At 46.9% G+C, this 18281-nt stretch overlaps 1 protein-coding gene across 2 annotated transcripts in view; it reads right to left on the bottom strand.

The window, feature by feature from the left end:
• Positions 1-11199: 11199 nt before the first annotated feature.
• Positions 11200-18281, bottom strand: part of Mpzl1 (myelin protein zero like 1) — a 41492-nt gene continuing 34410 nt past the window's right edge. The window contains exon 6 of one of the 2 annotated variants that reach the window (XM_036202370.1): positions 11200-12634. In XM_036202370.1, the coding sequence (XP_036058263.1) occupies positions 12533-12634 (102 nt within the window). In that variant the 3' untranslated portion in view covers positions 11200-12532. The remainder of the gene's footprint in view (positions 12635-18281) is intronic. The other variant, XM_036202371.1, reaches the window with a different exon arrangement.

Below are 18281 nucleotides of genomic sequence, written 5' to 3'. Positions count from 1 at the left end.
AGAAGATCCAAATTAACAAAATTAGAGATGAAAAGGGGGACATAACAGCAGACACTAGGGAAATCCAGAGAATCACAAGGACGTGCTTTACAAACCTGCCCTCCACCAATTTTGAACATCTAAAAGAAATGGATACTTTTCTCAACATATACTACCAAAGTTAAATGAGGATCAGATAACCAATTTAAACAGATATATAACTCCTAGTAAAGGGAGCTGGAGAAATGGTTCAGAGGTTAAGAGCACTGGCTGCTCTTCTAAAGGTCCTGAGTTCAAATCCCAGCAACCATATGGTGGTTCATAACCATCTACAATGAGATCTGGTGCCCTCTATGGCCTGCAGGCATACATGCAGGCAGAACACTGTATGCATCATCATCATCATCATCATCATCATATCTCCTAGAGAAATATAATCAGTAATCGAAAGTCTACTAACCCCTTCCCCAAAAAAATTACCCAGGGCCAGATGATTTTAATGTAGAATTCTACCAGACTTTAAAAGTTAATGCCAATATTCTTCAAATTGTTCCACAAAATAGAAACAGGAGAAATATTGCCCAATTTTTCATGAGGCCACAGTTATCCTGATACCTGAACAACATAAAAACCAAACAAGGGTTGGGGATTTAGCTCAGTAGTAGAGCGCTTGCCTAGCAAGCTCAAGGCCCTGGGTTCAATCCTCAGCTTCAAAAAAAAAAAAAAAAAAAAGACCAAACAAAAAAGGAAAATTCTGCAATTTCTCTTATGAACATAAATGCAAAAATTCTCAATAAAATACTTAGAAACTGTCCAAGGAAACATGAAAATATTATCCACCATGATCAAGTAGGCTTTATCCCAGAGTTGCAGGGATGGTCCAATATATGTAAATTGATAAATGTAACCCACCATATAAACAACTTGAAAGACAAAAACTGTATAATCACCTCATTAGATGCAGGAAAGTCTTCCAACAAACTCCAACACCCCTTCATGATCAAAGTCCTAGAGAAAGTAGAGACACAGGTCCATACCTCAAGATGATGAGGGTAGTTCACAGCAAGCCCATAGCCAACATCAATTTAAATGAAGAGAAACTCAAAGCGATTCCACTAAGATCAGTAAAAAGACAAAGTTGTCTACTCTCTCCATACCTATTCAATATAGGACTTGAAGTCTTAGCAGATCAAAAGACAGCTGAAGGAAATCAAGGGGATGCACACTGGAAAGGAAGTCAAAGTATTTTCAGGTGACATGGTAGTGTACATAAGTGACCTTAAAGATTCCACCGGGGAACTACAACTGATAAACATTTTCACCAAAGTAGCTGGATTAAAAAACAAAACAAAACAAAAGACAAAACAAAACTCAGCACCCCACATAGGAAAGAAAAGAGGGACAGACAGAAATTTGGCTGAAATCTGCAGAGTGTATATTCTACATGTCTGTGCCCAGATTGAATGAATAGTCTACACACCTGAGCCCATGTACATCTCTCTGGTTTTGTTTTGTTTTGTTTTGTTTTTCGAGACAGGGTTTTTCTATGTAGCTTTGCGCCTTTCCTGGAACTCACGCTGTAGACCAGGCTGGCTTCGAACTCACAGAGATCCACCTGCCTCTGCCTCCCGAGTGCTGGGATTACAGGCGTGCACCACCACCACCCGACCTATCTGGTTTTATAGGGATGCTGAATTTGGTTTCTGGTCTTGACTGCATCACAAACCGTGGGTGTGGGTGCATCTTCTCCATGGCCAGCAGATGGCAGCACTGGACTTTGCTGTAGCCTTGGGAACCTTTTCAGGCAGCGCTCCAAACCCTTGTCTCAGACCTGCAGCCTCGGTACCACCCACCGGAAACATCCACCAATTCTGGAGCAGCCTGCACAGAATTATTTTTAGGATGAGATAAATCATCCACGAGGACTTTAGAAACAGTGAAGAGAAAATCAAGGACTGTAGGGGCTTTTTTTCCTCCCACAAGCCCTTGAACCTCACCTACTCTGACCTCCTGTAGGGCAAAGATGCTGTCTTCACTGTATCTAGCACTAAGCCCAGAGCTAGACATACAGCAGGTGTTCAGGAGCTATCTGTCAACTAATGGGTGTGTAAAAAATATTTGCTTTTGCTATTCCTTATAGCAGCCCTAGGAATCTAGTGTTTATTGAATGAGTGACCTGGATGACCTCAAGGAGACCAACAGGAATTATTTAACGTCAGCGTATTAATTAGCCAGGCAAGAAACGGTTCAACCCGTGGTTCCTGACATAGACCTGAAAACTCACTGGACCCGATCTAGTTGCTGAGTCTGTGCCCTTGGAGGCAAGTTCTTTGTGTCTCAGTTTCCTGGTTTGTAAAATGGGGATCCTAAAGCATCTGTGTGAGGCCTTTCATAAGGTGGTTGGCTGTGTGTGTTAATGCCAGTTAAATACTCCTAATCTGTCCAGAGAGCAAACAGGCCATTAAAATGCAGAGCAATGGGGAAGCCTGGCTCACACCATATTGTGGCTTTTAGAAGGATGGTAAGAGCTAGCTGAGAGGAGGTACCAGTCAGGTAGGAGAAGGCCTTCCCAGGCCAGCACACAGCATTTGGTCCTGCAGCCGTTTGGGGGCTCTGGAGCACTGGGTCCCCCCAGGTGGTCTGGAGGAGACCCACTGAGCAAAGGGAGGTGAACAAGTGATGCTTGGGAACATCACCCCAGCTTTGTGGGCCACCTGGCTTAGGGGCGAGGACCCATCAACACCACCCAAAAATAGGAGTCTTGGGATAACTACTGAGGAAGTATGGGGACCACATCTCTGATTTTGGAAGTCTATAGTTTTTTATATGAGCCACCAGGGATCTACTCAGAGGATGTGCACAGGCTAAGCAGGTGTCCTACGACTGAGGTGGATCCCTAGCCTGAGGCTGCCCAGATTTCACCTCTCTCCTTCTTAGGAGAGATCTGGGCCAAGATAAAGCCTGAGAGGTAAATCATGATGTAAGTCAGAATGAGGGCGGCCTGCAAAGAGAAGGGACTGGAATTTAGGCCAAGGGTGTTGATCTGTGGGACAGGTCACGGGACAGAGGACACTGAAATCAGAGGCAGGCTTTTCAGTCAGGGTGTTCGAATGACCAGACATGGAGGCCAAATAAACTGAGGTCTAGAAACCTGCTAGCATTGTGCCAATACTGGCTAGTTACTTTGCTCCTGCACCCCAGCCCCAGACTGTCAACCCCAAATCCCACCTTCCCTGGGGTTGCCTACTCACATTGCTGGGACCAGTCTTTGCTTTTCGTGATTCTTCGGCTCTCTTTTGAGATACCACGTTACAGCTCAGCCTGGAACTATGTAGCCAGGCTGTTCTCCAACTCAAAGAAATTCTGCCTCAGCCTCCTGAATGCTGGGATCACAAGCATGCGCTGTCTCACCTAGCTGTCCCAGGCTACTCATTATATTCTCATTATATGCTCATGAACATCTTCCTAAATACTTCTCCAGCTAAAAATCCAGTTCCTTTGTTCATAACCCAGCTCTGCAATGAGTCACATTATTAATTGTTTTCCCAACTTTAGATTTCCACCCCTTGCCTATGTAACAGGAAGAATTAGCTTCCTAATGAGAAGGAAAAAAAAAATCCCCGTGCTGGACAATGATGAAGTAAGTCCCTAAGCCCGTAGACTGTAAGGCTTTCTAGGCCTTCCCCTAAATTCAGCGTGGAGTCACCTGGGACAGCCCTTATTGGAGTTTTGGGGTTTCCCATCACCTGCATTCAGGCTTTTCTGCCTCCCAGCTCTCTTCCGCCTGCACAGGCTGACCAGCTGGGAGTCTTTGCTCACAGAGGCTCACAGCTGCAGCTGCCTCTGTCTCTTCCTCCCTGGACTAACTTTGTATCTCCAGCACTTAATATCAGGTCAAGCACCAGGAGGCCTTTGGCGAGTTCTATCTTGCTCACAGTTGCTTCAGAGCGCTTTACAAGGTGTGAGAATGGGCGTGTAGGCCGAGGGAAGGAGCTTACTATGTCAAACCATGAGAAGGGCAGCTACCAAGGTCTACCACTGTGAGATGCCACCATCCCCACCCTCCAAACTCCATTCAAAGAGGAACAGAGTGGAATCATATGTGTGACTTTTGCTGTTTGTTGGGTTTTTTTTTCCCTTGTTCTTTATAGGGTCGCCCTTTGTAATCTAGCTTAGCCTAGAACTCATTATATAACCTAGAAAGACCCCAAAACACCTGGCTCAAACTTCCTGTATCAGCCTCTCAAGTGCTGGAATTACAGGCAAGAGCTATTATGCCTGCTTTTATTTATGTATCTGTTTGTTTATCAGTCTTATGATATAGCCCAGGCTAGCCAAGATGCTTCTCAGTGCTGGAATTATAGGCTTGTACCACCATGTGTGGCTCTAGATCTGATCAGTTCTCAACCTGTGGTGTTGTGGGAATTCGTTCTGTTCAGCCAATGGTTTGGGAGGTACAAGCCCTAGGACGTGGTTTTGACTGCATATGTGACCCCTTAAGAGCTGAGGGAGAGGAGTCATTCACTCTCTTGAGTGGCCAGGACTGGGTCAAGCATCAGGAGCAGCTGGCAGTTGGTCCCCCACCCCCCCCCCCCCCCCCGGGGAGAAGGACAGTACAAGAGCAGCTGGACCAGCAGGATCAGCTGCTGTGTCTTCTTCATTCTGTATCAGTGAGTGTATTGTCCCCATTTTATATCTTAATATTTTTTAAATAATTTGTTTACATTTATTTTATGCGCATTGTTGTGAAGGTGCCAGATTCCTTAGAATTGGAGTTACAGACAGTTGTGAGCTGCCACGTGGTTGCTGGGAATTGAACCCAGGTCCTCTGGAAGAGCAGCCAGTGCTCTTAATTGCTGAGCCAAATTCTTGAGATCCTTTAACAGACTCGGTGCTTCACATAATACTGTGAGAACCCCACTTTAGGGGGGTTATCCTGTATATCATAATAGCAAAATTCTTAGAAAGCAGCAATGAAATGTTTTGGTTGGGGTCAGCACATGAGGAACTGTGTATACTAAAGGGTCACAGCGTTAGGAAGCTGAGAACCACTGCTCCAGGCTACTTCTTTTCTGGCAGTACTGGGTCTTGAACCAGGACCTTAAGCATGCTAGGCAAGCACCCTACCACTGAACTGTACCCTCGGCCCTCTTCTTTCTGCCTTCCCTCCTCTCTCCTCCTCCTCTTCCTTCTTTCTACGCCCTTCTCTTTTTTTATTCCTGTCTCCTTTTCCCCTTTTCCATATATATGTACTTTGGAACATGGTTTATTAAGTTGCTCAGGCTGGCCTTAAACTCGCTCTGTAGCCCAAGCAGGACAAAGAAGAAGCCTCTTGTCAATATGCAGTTATCCAAAAATTGTGATTTGAAGATGTTAGTGTTAATAAGGTTCAGTATTAGTTGGAGGCATGGGCAGACACTGGCTGAACTGCTGCTCCATGCTTTTCTTTAAAGATAATTTTGGAGAGATAGCTAGAGCACAGATTGCTCTTCCCAAGGACTCAGGTTTGATTCCCAGAAGCTACATGGCAGCTAAGAACTGTCTGTAACCTCAGTTCCAGGGGATCCAATGTCCTCTTCTGGCCACCATGGGCACCAGGCATGCAGGCAAGACACCCATACACATAAAATAAAAATAAATCTTTATTATTTCAAATTGTGTGTGTGTGTGTGTGTGTGTGTGTGTGTGTGTGTGTGTGTGTACTCATCTGTACATTTGAGTGCAGTTTCCTGAGGAGGCCAGGGGTACTGGGGGCTGGAGTTACAGGCAGTTGTGAGCCACTCTGAGTGAGTGCTAGGAACTGAACCTGGGTCCTCTGCGAGAGCAATATGTGCTCTTAACTGATCTTTGCCTCTCTAGAGAGCCTCTGCTTTTTGGGATGACTTGATGCATGCCTTCATGTAGGAATCAGGAGGCATGAGGGGCAGGAAAATCATAGGTAAAAGCAATGTAAACAAATACAACTTACAAGAGGAAATAAAGTCTTTTTTTAAACACTTTTACGTGTATAGGTGCTCTGCCTGTGTCTATGTATGTGTGCCCCATGCATGGCTGGTACCCATGGAGGCCAGAAGAGGGCGTCAGATCCCTCAGAATTGTCATGTGGGGACCAGGAACTAAACTTAGAGTCTGAGCAAGCAGCCACGACTCCTAATCTCAGAGCCAACTCTCCAGCCTCAAGGAACCAAAATCGTTTTTAAAATTTTTTTCTTTGAGTTTCATACAGGCGTACAATGTATTTTGATTGTGTTCACACATACCCAACTCCTCCTCCGTGTGCCTATGGGAAGTGCTTATCCGATTCAGTGGGTTATAAAAGCATGAAAATCAGTGGACATAAAGTTGGGACCTGGGTGAAGTTAGCCACTGGAGCATGGTCGACTGACCAAGGGCCACACCCCATAGGTGACCTTCCCTCCCCTAGGATCGATCCATCAGCTGTCAATAGCCCTCCTCTCTGCAGGATTGTAGACTGGCTTGATCTTGTGAGGGTATTACCATGGCTGAGTTCCCGAGAGCGCGTGGACCGACCATCTCCAGACGACACTATCTGTCTCAATCCTCCTCAGCCTCTTGCTCTTCTCTCCTCTTCTGTGAGGTTCTAGGCACCTTGGGTGGAGGGGTGTGCAACACAGACATCCCATTTATGGCCAAGCACATTCTCTTGCACTTGGCCTAGTGTGTCTCCATACTAACCACCACATGAAGACACTTGTCTGATGAGGACTGAGATGGATTTAGAGATGGGCATTTATTCAGAAGGCAGTTTGACCCAATGTCCATCTAGCAAAATTAACGGTAGCAGGTTATCCCCTGGGGCCTGTGAGCTGCCCAGCCATGGGTTTTTTGGCCAGGGAACCCAAATCTTGAACTTCCTCTTTCATTTGGGGGGGGAGGGGGCAGGATCCAGAAGTCATTTCCAAGCAAGTACTAGCTCTCCTCCTGTTCGTTTCAAACTCTTGCATTTTTATCTTGTCCAACTTCAATAAGTCAACATTATTGACTCAGCCAAGAGCCTGGGGTGTGTTATCTCAGGCCCTGTGTCTGAGGGATCCATGGCAGGAATCTCTATCACATGACCTCCTTGCCAGAGACACATATCATATTCCTTTCATGACATGAGCTCTGTTTGGCACTTCTGGCAGAAGAAGCAGTGTGGTGTCTGGACAATAACCATCCAATGGATGCTCTGCTTTCTTGGGACCAAGATCCCCCAACAAGCTTTCAGGATGATCTCCCTCAGCCAATGCAATGTCCTTGAGGAAAGGTTTACAAGGAGAAGACCAGGAACATCCAGATATATTCTAAACAAATCTCTGGGGTCAGGCTGGGCCACCAAGAATGAGGTCAGAGTTTCCTAAATGTCCTGCATTTGTATGGGTCTACTGAACATTCCAAAAGATCGTCTACAGAATGAATGTAAAATTTAGTTTATCTAGTTAAAAGAAATGTTATGGGGCTGAAACGATGGCTCAGCAGTTAAGAACACATACTGCCCTTCACAGGACTGGAGTTCAGTTCCCAGCACAGAACTCACAACCAACCAGCTTTAACTCAGCTCCAAGGGAGATCTGAGGCACCCTCTCCTTCCGCACTCATGTGTGTGCATTCATGTGCACATACCACCTCCCGACATACACATAATTTAAAAATAAGTGTTTCAAAGCTAAAGAAAAAAATGTAATGAAATAAATTCATGGGCTGGTGAGATAGCCTAGTGGGTGAAGGCCTGTTACTAAACCTGAGTGAGACCTAAATTCTACCCCTGGAGTCCACATGGCGGAATGAGAACAGACGAAGGAAGGTTGTCCTTTGACCTCTAAATGCGCACTGTGGTACACACATGCATGTGTGCACACACACAATAAAATGTAATTTAAAGATCTTTTTGAAATGTTCTAAGGCAGAGAAAGGGGCAAGACTATGGTCTGTATTCAAAATTCAGTCTCCCTAGAGAGGAACCTCCATTCAAAAGTGGTTTCTCTTTAGCTTTATTCCCCACACCCAAGCAGAGCCATGGTTCAGGTGCCAACGTCTGACATCAGTTAGTACCCTCAAAGGCAGAGCTGTCCACCAGTGTGGCAGCCACACAGTTTTGATGGCAGGGAGCAAAGGCAAGTGTGAGAATATTAAATGTGTCCGACTTCTTGCACCAGACGTAGTGAGACTTAAAAAAAAAACAAAACAAAATTGCCCTGAAAAGCTAGAACACTAAAGGCCACACCACAAAGCTCACAGCAAAGAAGCGGATGCCAGAGCCCAGAAAGGACAATAAAGTTTCACATCCTGTTTGCAGGAGGAAATGGAAGCTGGAAGGGGCAGGTCCCCAAGGATCCCTTTGAGCCTGAAAGGTTTGTTTCCCTCTTAGTAAACACGCCCGGTCTCCTGTTGACCCCCAAGCTCCCTCCCGCCTTATACTCCCCAATGTTTTTCTTCCAACCCTCAAAGTCAGGCCTTCCGGTCACCTCCCGGTCAGCTCCCGACAGCTTTAGGAAGGATGTGAGAAGGGAGGGGGCCTCAGCCCCTGCCCCCTCAGATGTTAGGTCCCATTTCCAAGAGCCCAAAGGACTGGTCTGACCCTGAGCTGAGAGTCCTCTGGCTGAAAATTGTTTACAGTTGTCAGTTTTCTCTTTAATAGTTCATAAGGACAACTGACCACAGAATTATTAGTAGACCAACAACTGGGAATAGCCTGAAATGTCTGCAGGTTTAGAAGTAACTGAAAATGTCCCGGTGCATCCAGAACACAGGAGTCCTGGCTGTAGGAGTGAGTGACTGGTGGCCGGCGTCCTTCCCTGCTGGCCCAATGCTGAAGGATAACAGAGGTAAACCACGAGAGCATCACGATCCCATGTTTGCTTTTAAAATAGACCTCCCTCACCCCCACCCCACATATCTTTATGAGGGCCACGCTTGGATCCTGATTTGAAGAAACCACTTGTAAAAATGCCATTTTCACAACGAAGGAAATCTGACTACACACTGGGAACTAGATAAAACCAAAACTCTGGCTCTCAGAATGCATCTTCCAAAGTGTTTGTGTTTGGCCAGTGAGATGGCTCACAGGCTTGTTGATGAACCTGACAAGTTTGTTCTGCAAGCCCCACGTGGTAAAAGGGGAGGATTGACTTCAATGAGATGTCCTCTGACTTCCACACTTACATGGTGTGCCTGGGCTTGCTATCACATACAGAAGGAATGTTTTAATTCAACATGGCAAGCTGATGCTGCTACATATGGATGTAGCCATTCTTTTGAGACAGGGTCCCTGACACCATGTCTACAGTGCCCCAGGCTCCTCCTCTGCAAAAGCTCACCACCCCTAAACAGGGCAGGATTAAGTCAGATCCAGCTGGCATCAAGGCCACCCTGCTGCTTTCAGAAGAGAATCCCAGAGGTTCCCTCAGCCCAGCTCAGCTTGCTGGACCCAGGCCTCCATGAGAGCCTGTGGATGGGGTTGGCATGTTGCCTGTGCAGCTGAGAAGCCAGAACCCCGGCAGCGGGAGGAAGGCCAGCAACACCGAGTTCTCCCTTGAGAGAAGTGGAGATGACGGAAACCCTGAGGGTTCCATCTCTCCCATCCAGAGAGCCTGAAGTTATGAAAGCCAGGGGCTCACTTCGTATCCTTGGTAACCAGCAACCCATACACATCACTAGAAAGCACCAACACTGCTTGGTCAGTGGTATCGTTTGTGACGTGGCTCTTGACAGATGAAGTGACTATGGAGCGTTTCTATTTCTTTCTACCTTCACCAAACTCTCTTTCAAACTGAAACTAAGACCCTGGGCCGCCATATCTCTCTCTTCTGCCCAGATCCTGGAGAAAACTGCTCTCGGGCTTGTGGAACACTGATCTGGATAAAGAAGAAATGAGGGTCTCTCCTTCAGAACAGCATATCAACCTGTACATCACCACTCCTTTGGCAAACCTCTCTCTCCAAAAATATTTACATTATGATTCAGAACAGTAGCAGAATTACAGTTATGAAGTAGCAACGGAAACAATGTTAGCGTTGGGGGTCAGCACAACATGTATTAAAGGGTGGCAGCATTAGGAAGGTGGAGAACCACTGTGCTAGGCCAAACAGGCCCCGCCCTCTCCTTGTTCATCACTAAGTGGACAGTGGCTGGGCAAAACATATAATCCAAGCCTGACAACCTTTGTGCTACCCAAGAGTAAGAGAGGCCAACCATTGGCCCGTGCCAAGTCCTAGGATGACTAGGTCTCACTGCCACGTGGACTGGCCGGCAGCCGTCTCAAGGAGCTCTGGCCTCCACTTTTGGTTTCTTCACGCTCAGTGCCTGGCCCAGGACGGTTCTCAGTGCGGCTCGATGAAGAGACAGATGCCCAGCAAGCATTCAGTAGGCAGCTGTAAAGTATCCAGTGCTTTTCTACACTGGGGGAGCCATGAACAGAACAGCCAAGTCCTGCTAGTCATGTTCCTGTGGGGAGACCAGAGAAGGGAACACTGGGCTGACATAGGAACAAACTGATGGGGCCAGGGAGCTGCTATTATTTCCAACTATTTAAAATGTGCGTGCGTGCGTGCATGCATGTGTGCGTGCGTGCCATCATTTCTTCTCTCAAGGGAGAACTCGGTGTTGCTGGCCTTCCTCCCGCTGCCGGGGTTCTGGCTTCTCAGCTGCACAGGCAACATGCCAACCCCATCCACAGGCTCTCATGGAGGCCTGGGTCCAGCAAGCTGAGCTGGGCTGAGGGAACCTCTGGGATTCTCTTCTGAAAGCAGCAGGGTGGCCTTGATGCCAGCTGGATCTGACTTAATCCTGCCCTATTTAGGGGTGGTGAGCTTTTGCAGAGGAGGAGCCTGGGGCACTGTAGATCTGGTGTCAGAGACAACCCTCAGGACCCAGTTCCCTCCTTTCCAGCATGTGGATTTGGGGACCTGACTTAGCTTGTCAGGCCTACTGAGCCACCTCACTGGCCTTTGGTGGCTTTTGTATGTTGCAGAAGGTCTCTCTAAGGGGACATCTGAACATAGATTTAAGGAGCTAGAGAACAGGCCACACAAACATCTGCAGAAGTCCTGTTTGGGGCCTTGGAGACAGTGGCAGAAAGGCCCTGAAGTAGGCACACAGGCAGTGTATACAGGAGAAAGGCTGATGTGGCGGTATTGGTACAGATGAAAAGTCTTGTCTTTTTTCTTTTTGATTAAAAACAAGCAGACAGCACCATTCCGAAATTGAAAAAAATGTATTAAAGTATTCACAGAAGTACAAATGAAAATATCAAAAAGTAACAATGAATTTGATACTTCTCCCTAACTGGATATATTTCCATTGAGAAAATACAGACAGTAATGTTAATCTGTAAGCCATCCTTTTAGGGGTCCCTTCACAATTCCCACCTAAGTTTTAGGATGCCTCCTTCTTCGGGTCAGAAGACATGGGAAGGGCAGGTCTGTCATTTGGACGTGACCTCGATATTATCTGTAGCCAGGCCCCAGAAGGCAGAGTTGCAGGAAAGGGACTGATACTCCAAATGAGGTGGTGTGTGGAGTTAGGCTGTGAGGCCTGAGCACCCTTCTGCAAGCAGCTGGAACCCGGCTCCGTCTCAGCCCAGGATGCTGGCAGCAAACTGCCCCAGCCTAGGGAAGAAGGCTGGCTTGGGCTGACAGAGGATCTGGCTCTGACTGGGCAGAGGTCATAGAATCAGATGGAGGGGGCCCTTAAGAATAGGTGTCATTTGAACAAAGGCCACAGAGCACCAGCATCATATACACTGTCTCAGCACAGCCCTGAGAAGGTACAGCACCTGTCAGGAGGTATCTGGAATGTGCAATTTGTTTATGGAATTGCTGAGAAGAAAAAGGAGGATGATGCTCCCTTGAAGTTTTTCCCATGTGAACATCATGCTTGGGTTCTGCCATCTGTACCCTTTTAGCCACGAAGACCCTCAGTCAGCTGTGCTGTCCACACAGTGACAAAAGCTAATTTAGAGAGACCTTAGCATCTGCTGAAGGATGGTGAGGACAGTCTCAGGCTGCAAATTCCCTCATATTTTAGAAAAGTATCAACAAAAACTTCTCAGGTAGCATGGCTAATGGATGGTGTGTGTCAGCTAGCATGGAACAAATGGTTCTGATACCATGAGAGACTCACGTCCACTGAACATTTCATTCTCTAACTATAAGAAATGCTGATACAACAGGTTGAGCCCTTGGGTGAAAAGGCCACGTCTGCTGGAAATACTAACAGTTCTGTGAAGTCTCCAATGAGGCAAACCATATCACTCGATGACAGAGATGTTTCTCATACGTTCCGATTAGAAATGACTGAAAGAATACACAGAAAGAGCAAGGCAATTTACATTATGTAGACTCATACCATTTCTTCACCATGCAACACTGGCCTCTCACATCGGGAAGATTAAATAGAATATACATATCCTTTATACACATTTTCTTCTCTCTCTGAGTATACATGTGCTTGTCCTTGCTTGAGTCCTCAAGGCCACACGTGGTTCTGGGCATTATCTGCACAAGAGTCCACTTTGGATTTGTTTCTTGCTTAAGATATGTTTGGGGGTCTTCTCTTAGTCTTTCCGGATATCCGCATACACCACAGACTCTGATTTATTAATCTTGCCACTGTGATGTCCACCAGAGTGGTCTAACTGTGCGTATATGACTGGGCCCTGGAGAAGAGAAGCCGAATTAGAGGTTTGGAAAAACTGATGCTCCCCTAAGCTCCAGGAACAGAAGCAATCATTATAGCCATATACTATAGGCTTTCAAAGCAAGGACTCATCCCCTTTGAAGAGTCAAGGTTTCTTATAATGATATGTTCGGGACTGACCTTAAAACCAGACTAAGCGGGGTGGGGTAAAAAAAAAAAAAAAAAAAAAAAAAAAACAGACTAAGCATCCACTGAAGCCAGCAAAGCAGGTACATGAAAATTAGTTCTGTTATTCTCTTTCGTTTTGTGCATACTTAGACATTTCTATGAAAATATTACATTCCTTCTTGGCAATGTCCCTTATTTTTACCAGCTGCCAAAGCACTCATCAGCCTTTGTAACTGGGACTGGGCATAAGGACTAGATTGGGCCCCTGACCAACCCAAGGGCCACAGAGATCTTGAGTTTCAGAGTCATCCTGGCAGAAAATGATCTCATCCATAGAATTAATTTGTGCTGGTCACTTTATACATATAGGTCCTCAAACACTTTAAATATACAATATAAATACAACATAATCCTTTCAGTCTGACCCTATGATGATTGATTAAAGGTTTGCTGTTTTCTGTACTACCCCTCTCTCTTTGGTGTTGACACTGGTGGTCCTCAGGTTTTGGACAGGCTGGGGATGCCCTCCACTACTGCATTACCAGACTACCTCTCTGAGGTCCAATACCAGTTAACTGTCTATCCAAGTTACTATTTTTTAAATTCACAAGCTAAGAAATGTAAAGAAAAGCTCTAAAATACAAGTTCTTCCCTTGCTGCTTAGCATCGAGGAGGTTGATGAAGTCTAAGATGGCTGTCAGAGACCAATCTAGGAGAGTAAGAGAGGCTGAGCTCCTGGGACCTGAGCAAATGCCTGACTCTCAGGAGCCCAAGTCTGGGCAGAGGCTAATGGTTCAACTGCAGTTTACATTAATGACTTTTCCAACTCCTTTTAAACCTGTAAAATTGTAAATAAACATAACAAAATAGCTCTGGATTAAAAAGGAAAAATGCAGCACAACCCAACGTCAGGTCCTCTCTCAATCCAGGGAACTTTGAGAGGTCCAGTGGTGTCCTTCAGCTTCCCACTATAACACAACAGCAAGCACAGTCGCCAAACCATCAGTAGCCAGAGCCCAACATATGCCCTGCAGTGTGTACGCTGAGATCCTGCATTCTGACTTCCACAGAGAAGATAGAACCAGCCAGCCACAGGACTGTGGAATGGTAGATCAGAAGTACTAAAATCAGTCAGTCACAAGACCTATCTGGACGTGGGTGAAGCCACACTCAGAATTCATGAGGCACTTTCTATGCAGCCTGGCAGATGGCCATATGGCATTGGGCATACTTTGAATAAGCTCTAACGATGAGACCTTCTGACCTTGTGACAAGACTGAAATGGTACCTGTGAATCATCTAGGCAGTGCAGGTCAGTGCACACCCGACAGATGCCAGCTGTTACCGCCAGCATCACGTCACACGAGTCTACCTTAAAACACTGACACAACTAACTGATCCAGTGCACCGAAAGCAGAGCATCCACTGACTGATCTGCAGAACTAACTGGCTGTTTTAAGCACTTCTTTTTGGAGTGGTAGTGTTCCTGACACAGTGTGCGAGCAGGAAACTGAATCACCTGCACCAGTCAGCAAATGTCAACATTCCAGTAAGTATTTCATCTGAGACAGTACTGTGTTTCCTGTCGAGACTGCCTGATTAGTCCATTCCTTCTCACCCTTAGAAAACAGCAGGTCTAAAGTCAGGGTCTCCGTTACTCGACCACCTAGAACTTTGAGACTATGGAGGGGCCGGGCCAGGGGAAGGGATGTATAAACAAACTAATGCGGAGGACTGTGGGGGCATGGTTGAGGCCAGGGGTCAGCTCCATCTAGTACAGGTTTTGGAAGCCAGGTTTGGGGGCTCATTAAAAGATAACGTCCACTGGGGACAATCAATGAGACCATTTTGGACTTTGGGAGAATCCAGGGAAACAAGATTGATCTAGAAGAGAGCTCACTACTTCTAAGAGAGTCGTCACATGAGGGAAAAGAGCAGTGACCGGACCCACAGTAGCCCAGCTGCTTTACCAACATCCAACCTCTTAAACCACCCCCCCTAATGCCCCAATAACTATTACAAAACAATGAAGTGAAAATGTTGTTAGGCTACCACCCCAGTAATTTACTACACAAACAGGCCTTAAAAATGTTTCAAGAAGCCAGGTGTGGTGGTGCTCACCTTTGATCCTAGCACTTGGGAAGCAGAGGCAGGTGGGTTTCTATGAGTTCAGGGCCAGCCTGAGCTACAGGGGGATCCTGTTTCAAAAGCAAAACAAGAAATTTCAAGAAACACAATGCCTGCGGTGGTCTATTCTTTGAGTTGAAATCATTCAACTAGAGACGCAATCAGCTCTGAATCCCAAATTATCAAATTTAATTTCATAATAGAACATGCTGCTGAAAGAGGAAGGAAACAGGTCCAAAGAGAGGGTTCTTCTAGAAGTCTCTGCATAGTGGTGACCCCACCCAGCAGCCCTCAGTGTACCCCACAGTCACAGTGACCCCACCCAGCAGCCCTCAGTGTACCCCACAGTCACGGTGACCCCACCCAGCAGCCCTCAGTGTACCCCACAGTCACGGTGACCCCACCCAGCAGCCCTCAGTGTACCCCACAGTCACGGTGACCCCACCCAGCAGCCCTCAGTGTACCCCACAGTCACAGTGACCCCACCCAGCAGCCCTCAGTGTACCCCACAGTCACGGTGACCCCACCCAGCAGCCCTCAGTGTACCCCACAGTCACAGTGACCCCACCCAGCAGCCCTCAGTGTACCCCACAGTCACGGTGACCACACCCAGCAGTCCTCAGTGTACCCCACAGTCATGGTGACCCCACCCAGCAGCCCTCAGTGTACCCACAGTCACGGTGACCCTACCCAGCAGCCCTCAGTGTACCCACAGTCACGGTGACCCCACCCAGCAGTCCTCAGTGTACCCCACAGTCACGGTGATCCCACCCAGCAGTCCTCAGTGTACCCACAGTCACGGTGACTCCACCCAGCAGCCCTCAGTGTACCCACAGTCACGGTGACTCCACCCAGCAGTCCTCAGTGTACCCCACAGTCACGGTGACTCAACCCAGCAGTCCTCAGTGTACCCCACAGTCACGGTGACTCCACCCAGCAGCCCTCAGTGTACCCCACAGTCACGGTGACTCCACCCAGCAGCCCTCAGTGTACCCCACAGTCACGGTGACCCCACCCAGCAGTCCTCAGTGTACCCCACAGTCACGGTGACTCCACCCAGCAGTCCTCAGTGTACCCCAAAGTCACGGTGACCCCACCCAGCAGTCCTCAGTGTACCCCACAGTCACAGTGACCCCACCCAGCAGTCCTCAGTGTACCCCACAGTCACGGTGACTCCACCCAGCAGCCCTCAGTGTACCCCACAGTCACGGTGACCTCACCCAGCAGTCCCTCACAGTGTACCCTGCAGAACACTTTCCAGAGACCCTGCAGAACACTTTCCAGAGACCCTGCAACCTTGGATAATTTGACTCTGATCCCTCAGGCATGAAATGACTCATTTTTTTCTTTTTTGAGACCAGGGCCTCACTCTTGCAGCTTTGGCTAGCCTGGACCTGACTATGTAGACCAGGCTGGCCTTGAAGTCAGTGACCCACCTGTGTCTACTTCACAGACTGGAAAAAACTCACTTTCAACCCCTTAACACTCCCTGAGAGGGAACACCTGCCTTCACCTCGTGCTCACTGACTGTTGGCAAAACACTATTTCCAGGATCTAGTTCACTGTGTTGTAGCTGGAAGTTTTCCTGTGTGTCCCACCCGGGTCCTGCAACCGCTCAGTCCCAAGTAAACACACAGAGGCTTATATTAATTACAACCTGCATGGCCATGGCTCAGGCTCATTATTCACTAGCCCTTGTAACTTAATTCAACCCATTTCTATTCATCTGTTTTGCCATGTGGCTTTGTGGCATTACCTGTTCTCTCACACCTTGCTTCTCCTGGCAGAGGCTCACAGCATCTGCCCTGACTCCGCCTTTAACCTCCTCCTATCTCTGCTTGGATTTCCCACCTGCCTCTACACTGCCTTGCCATAGGCCAAAGCAGCTTTATTTATTATCCAGTGGGAGCCACACCTATTAAAAGCCAGACATAAAAGCGCAACAGTGTATTGACTCTGAGACAAATAAGATCAGTTCTGATTATCAGAGAGCTAAGAAGAACTGGCCAAGCAGGAAAGAATTTGTGTGTGCCTTAGAACTGGACGGATACAGGTCTGAAGGCCAGCTCTGCCAGTACCACAAGTAATTCAACCCAAATAAGCCTTCAGAGTGAAGCAGAGGCAATGAAATAATACATCATGCAGGACCACTGTGAAGACTAGGAAACCACATGAGATGTACATCTTGAAACTTCCCAGTGTCTAAATACAGCCATTGAAAAATATATAAATACTCCATCAAATCACTGCACTCCAGATACCTGTCCTCTGCATGCCAAGTATTGACTCTTTCCAGAAAAGGACCCAGAAAACCAACTCCTCAAATAATCACACAAATTATCTAAAACCTGTTATGGTAAAAATGAAGCTTCATGAAAGGAAATTTCTTGCTTATCTTTCCTCCCATGCTATAGTGCCCCAAGCTCTAAGCAGAGCCTTCCTAAATAACTCCATTCCCAAACCCATCCTGTCTCCTGCTGTGCTGGCAGAGCCTTGCTGTGTTCCTGCTACTCACCATCATTTTTTTTTGCTGAGACTAAGGACTTCATTTGGGTACCTAGGGTAAATCAAGATGTTGTCTCAGCCAGTCACAATTACTAACCCTTGCAGGTGACTAGAAGAAATGACCCACTCTCGGCCTAAGGAGCTAGGAAAAAGAAGTCTGTGGGGGCTTCTGGCAGATGTCTCATTCATAATAGATAATGCACATGAGGAAACCCGGAGTTTCTTCCTTTTACCCATTTTTACATGATGCCAAAAGGCAGCCATCTGAGGCTGAGAGAAAAGGGCTGCAAAATAAGACAGTTTGAAGCTAGTCATAGTGGTGGTCAAACTCACAGAGACCCGCCTGCCTCTGCCTCCCAAGGGCTGGGATTAAAGGTGTGCGCCGACACCACCTGGAGAGATCAGGTCTTGTAAGTAGCCCAGGCTGGCTTTGAATTCTTGATCCTCCTGACTTAGCCTCCCAAGCTTGGTATGTGCTACATATACCAAGCAAAAGTGTGCTTTATTCAATCTGACATCTCCTATGTACCTACTTACCTACCTACCTTCTATCTATCTATCTACCTATCTATCTACCTATCTATCATCTATCTATCTATCTATCTATCATCTATCTATCTATCTATCATCTATCTTAGAAACTTAATCTAGGGTTTTGTGCAATGCTAAAAAGTATACTCTCTGCTACTGAGATTCCCTAACCCCTGCAACTTTCAACTGGAGTGTTCTGAATATTTATAGTCAATGTAATTAATAAGCTGAGTCTACTACAGTCCCTTTTCATTCTCAGTTTTGCTTCCCATGACTTCAGTCAGTCAAAGGCACGCCCCCTCCCCCCCCCCCCATTAAATGGGGAATTCTGGTTT

This window comes from Onychomys torridus, chromosome 11 (assembly GCF_903995425.1).
Source record: "Onychomys torridus chromosome 11, mOncTor1.1, whole genome shotgun sequence".
Classification (NCBI taxonomy): Eukaryota; Metazoa; Chordata; class Mammalia; order Rodentia; family Cricetidae; genus Onychomys; species Onychomys torridus.
This window is presented reverse-complemented; position numbering and strand designations above follow the sequence as displayed.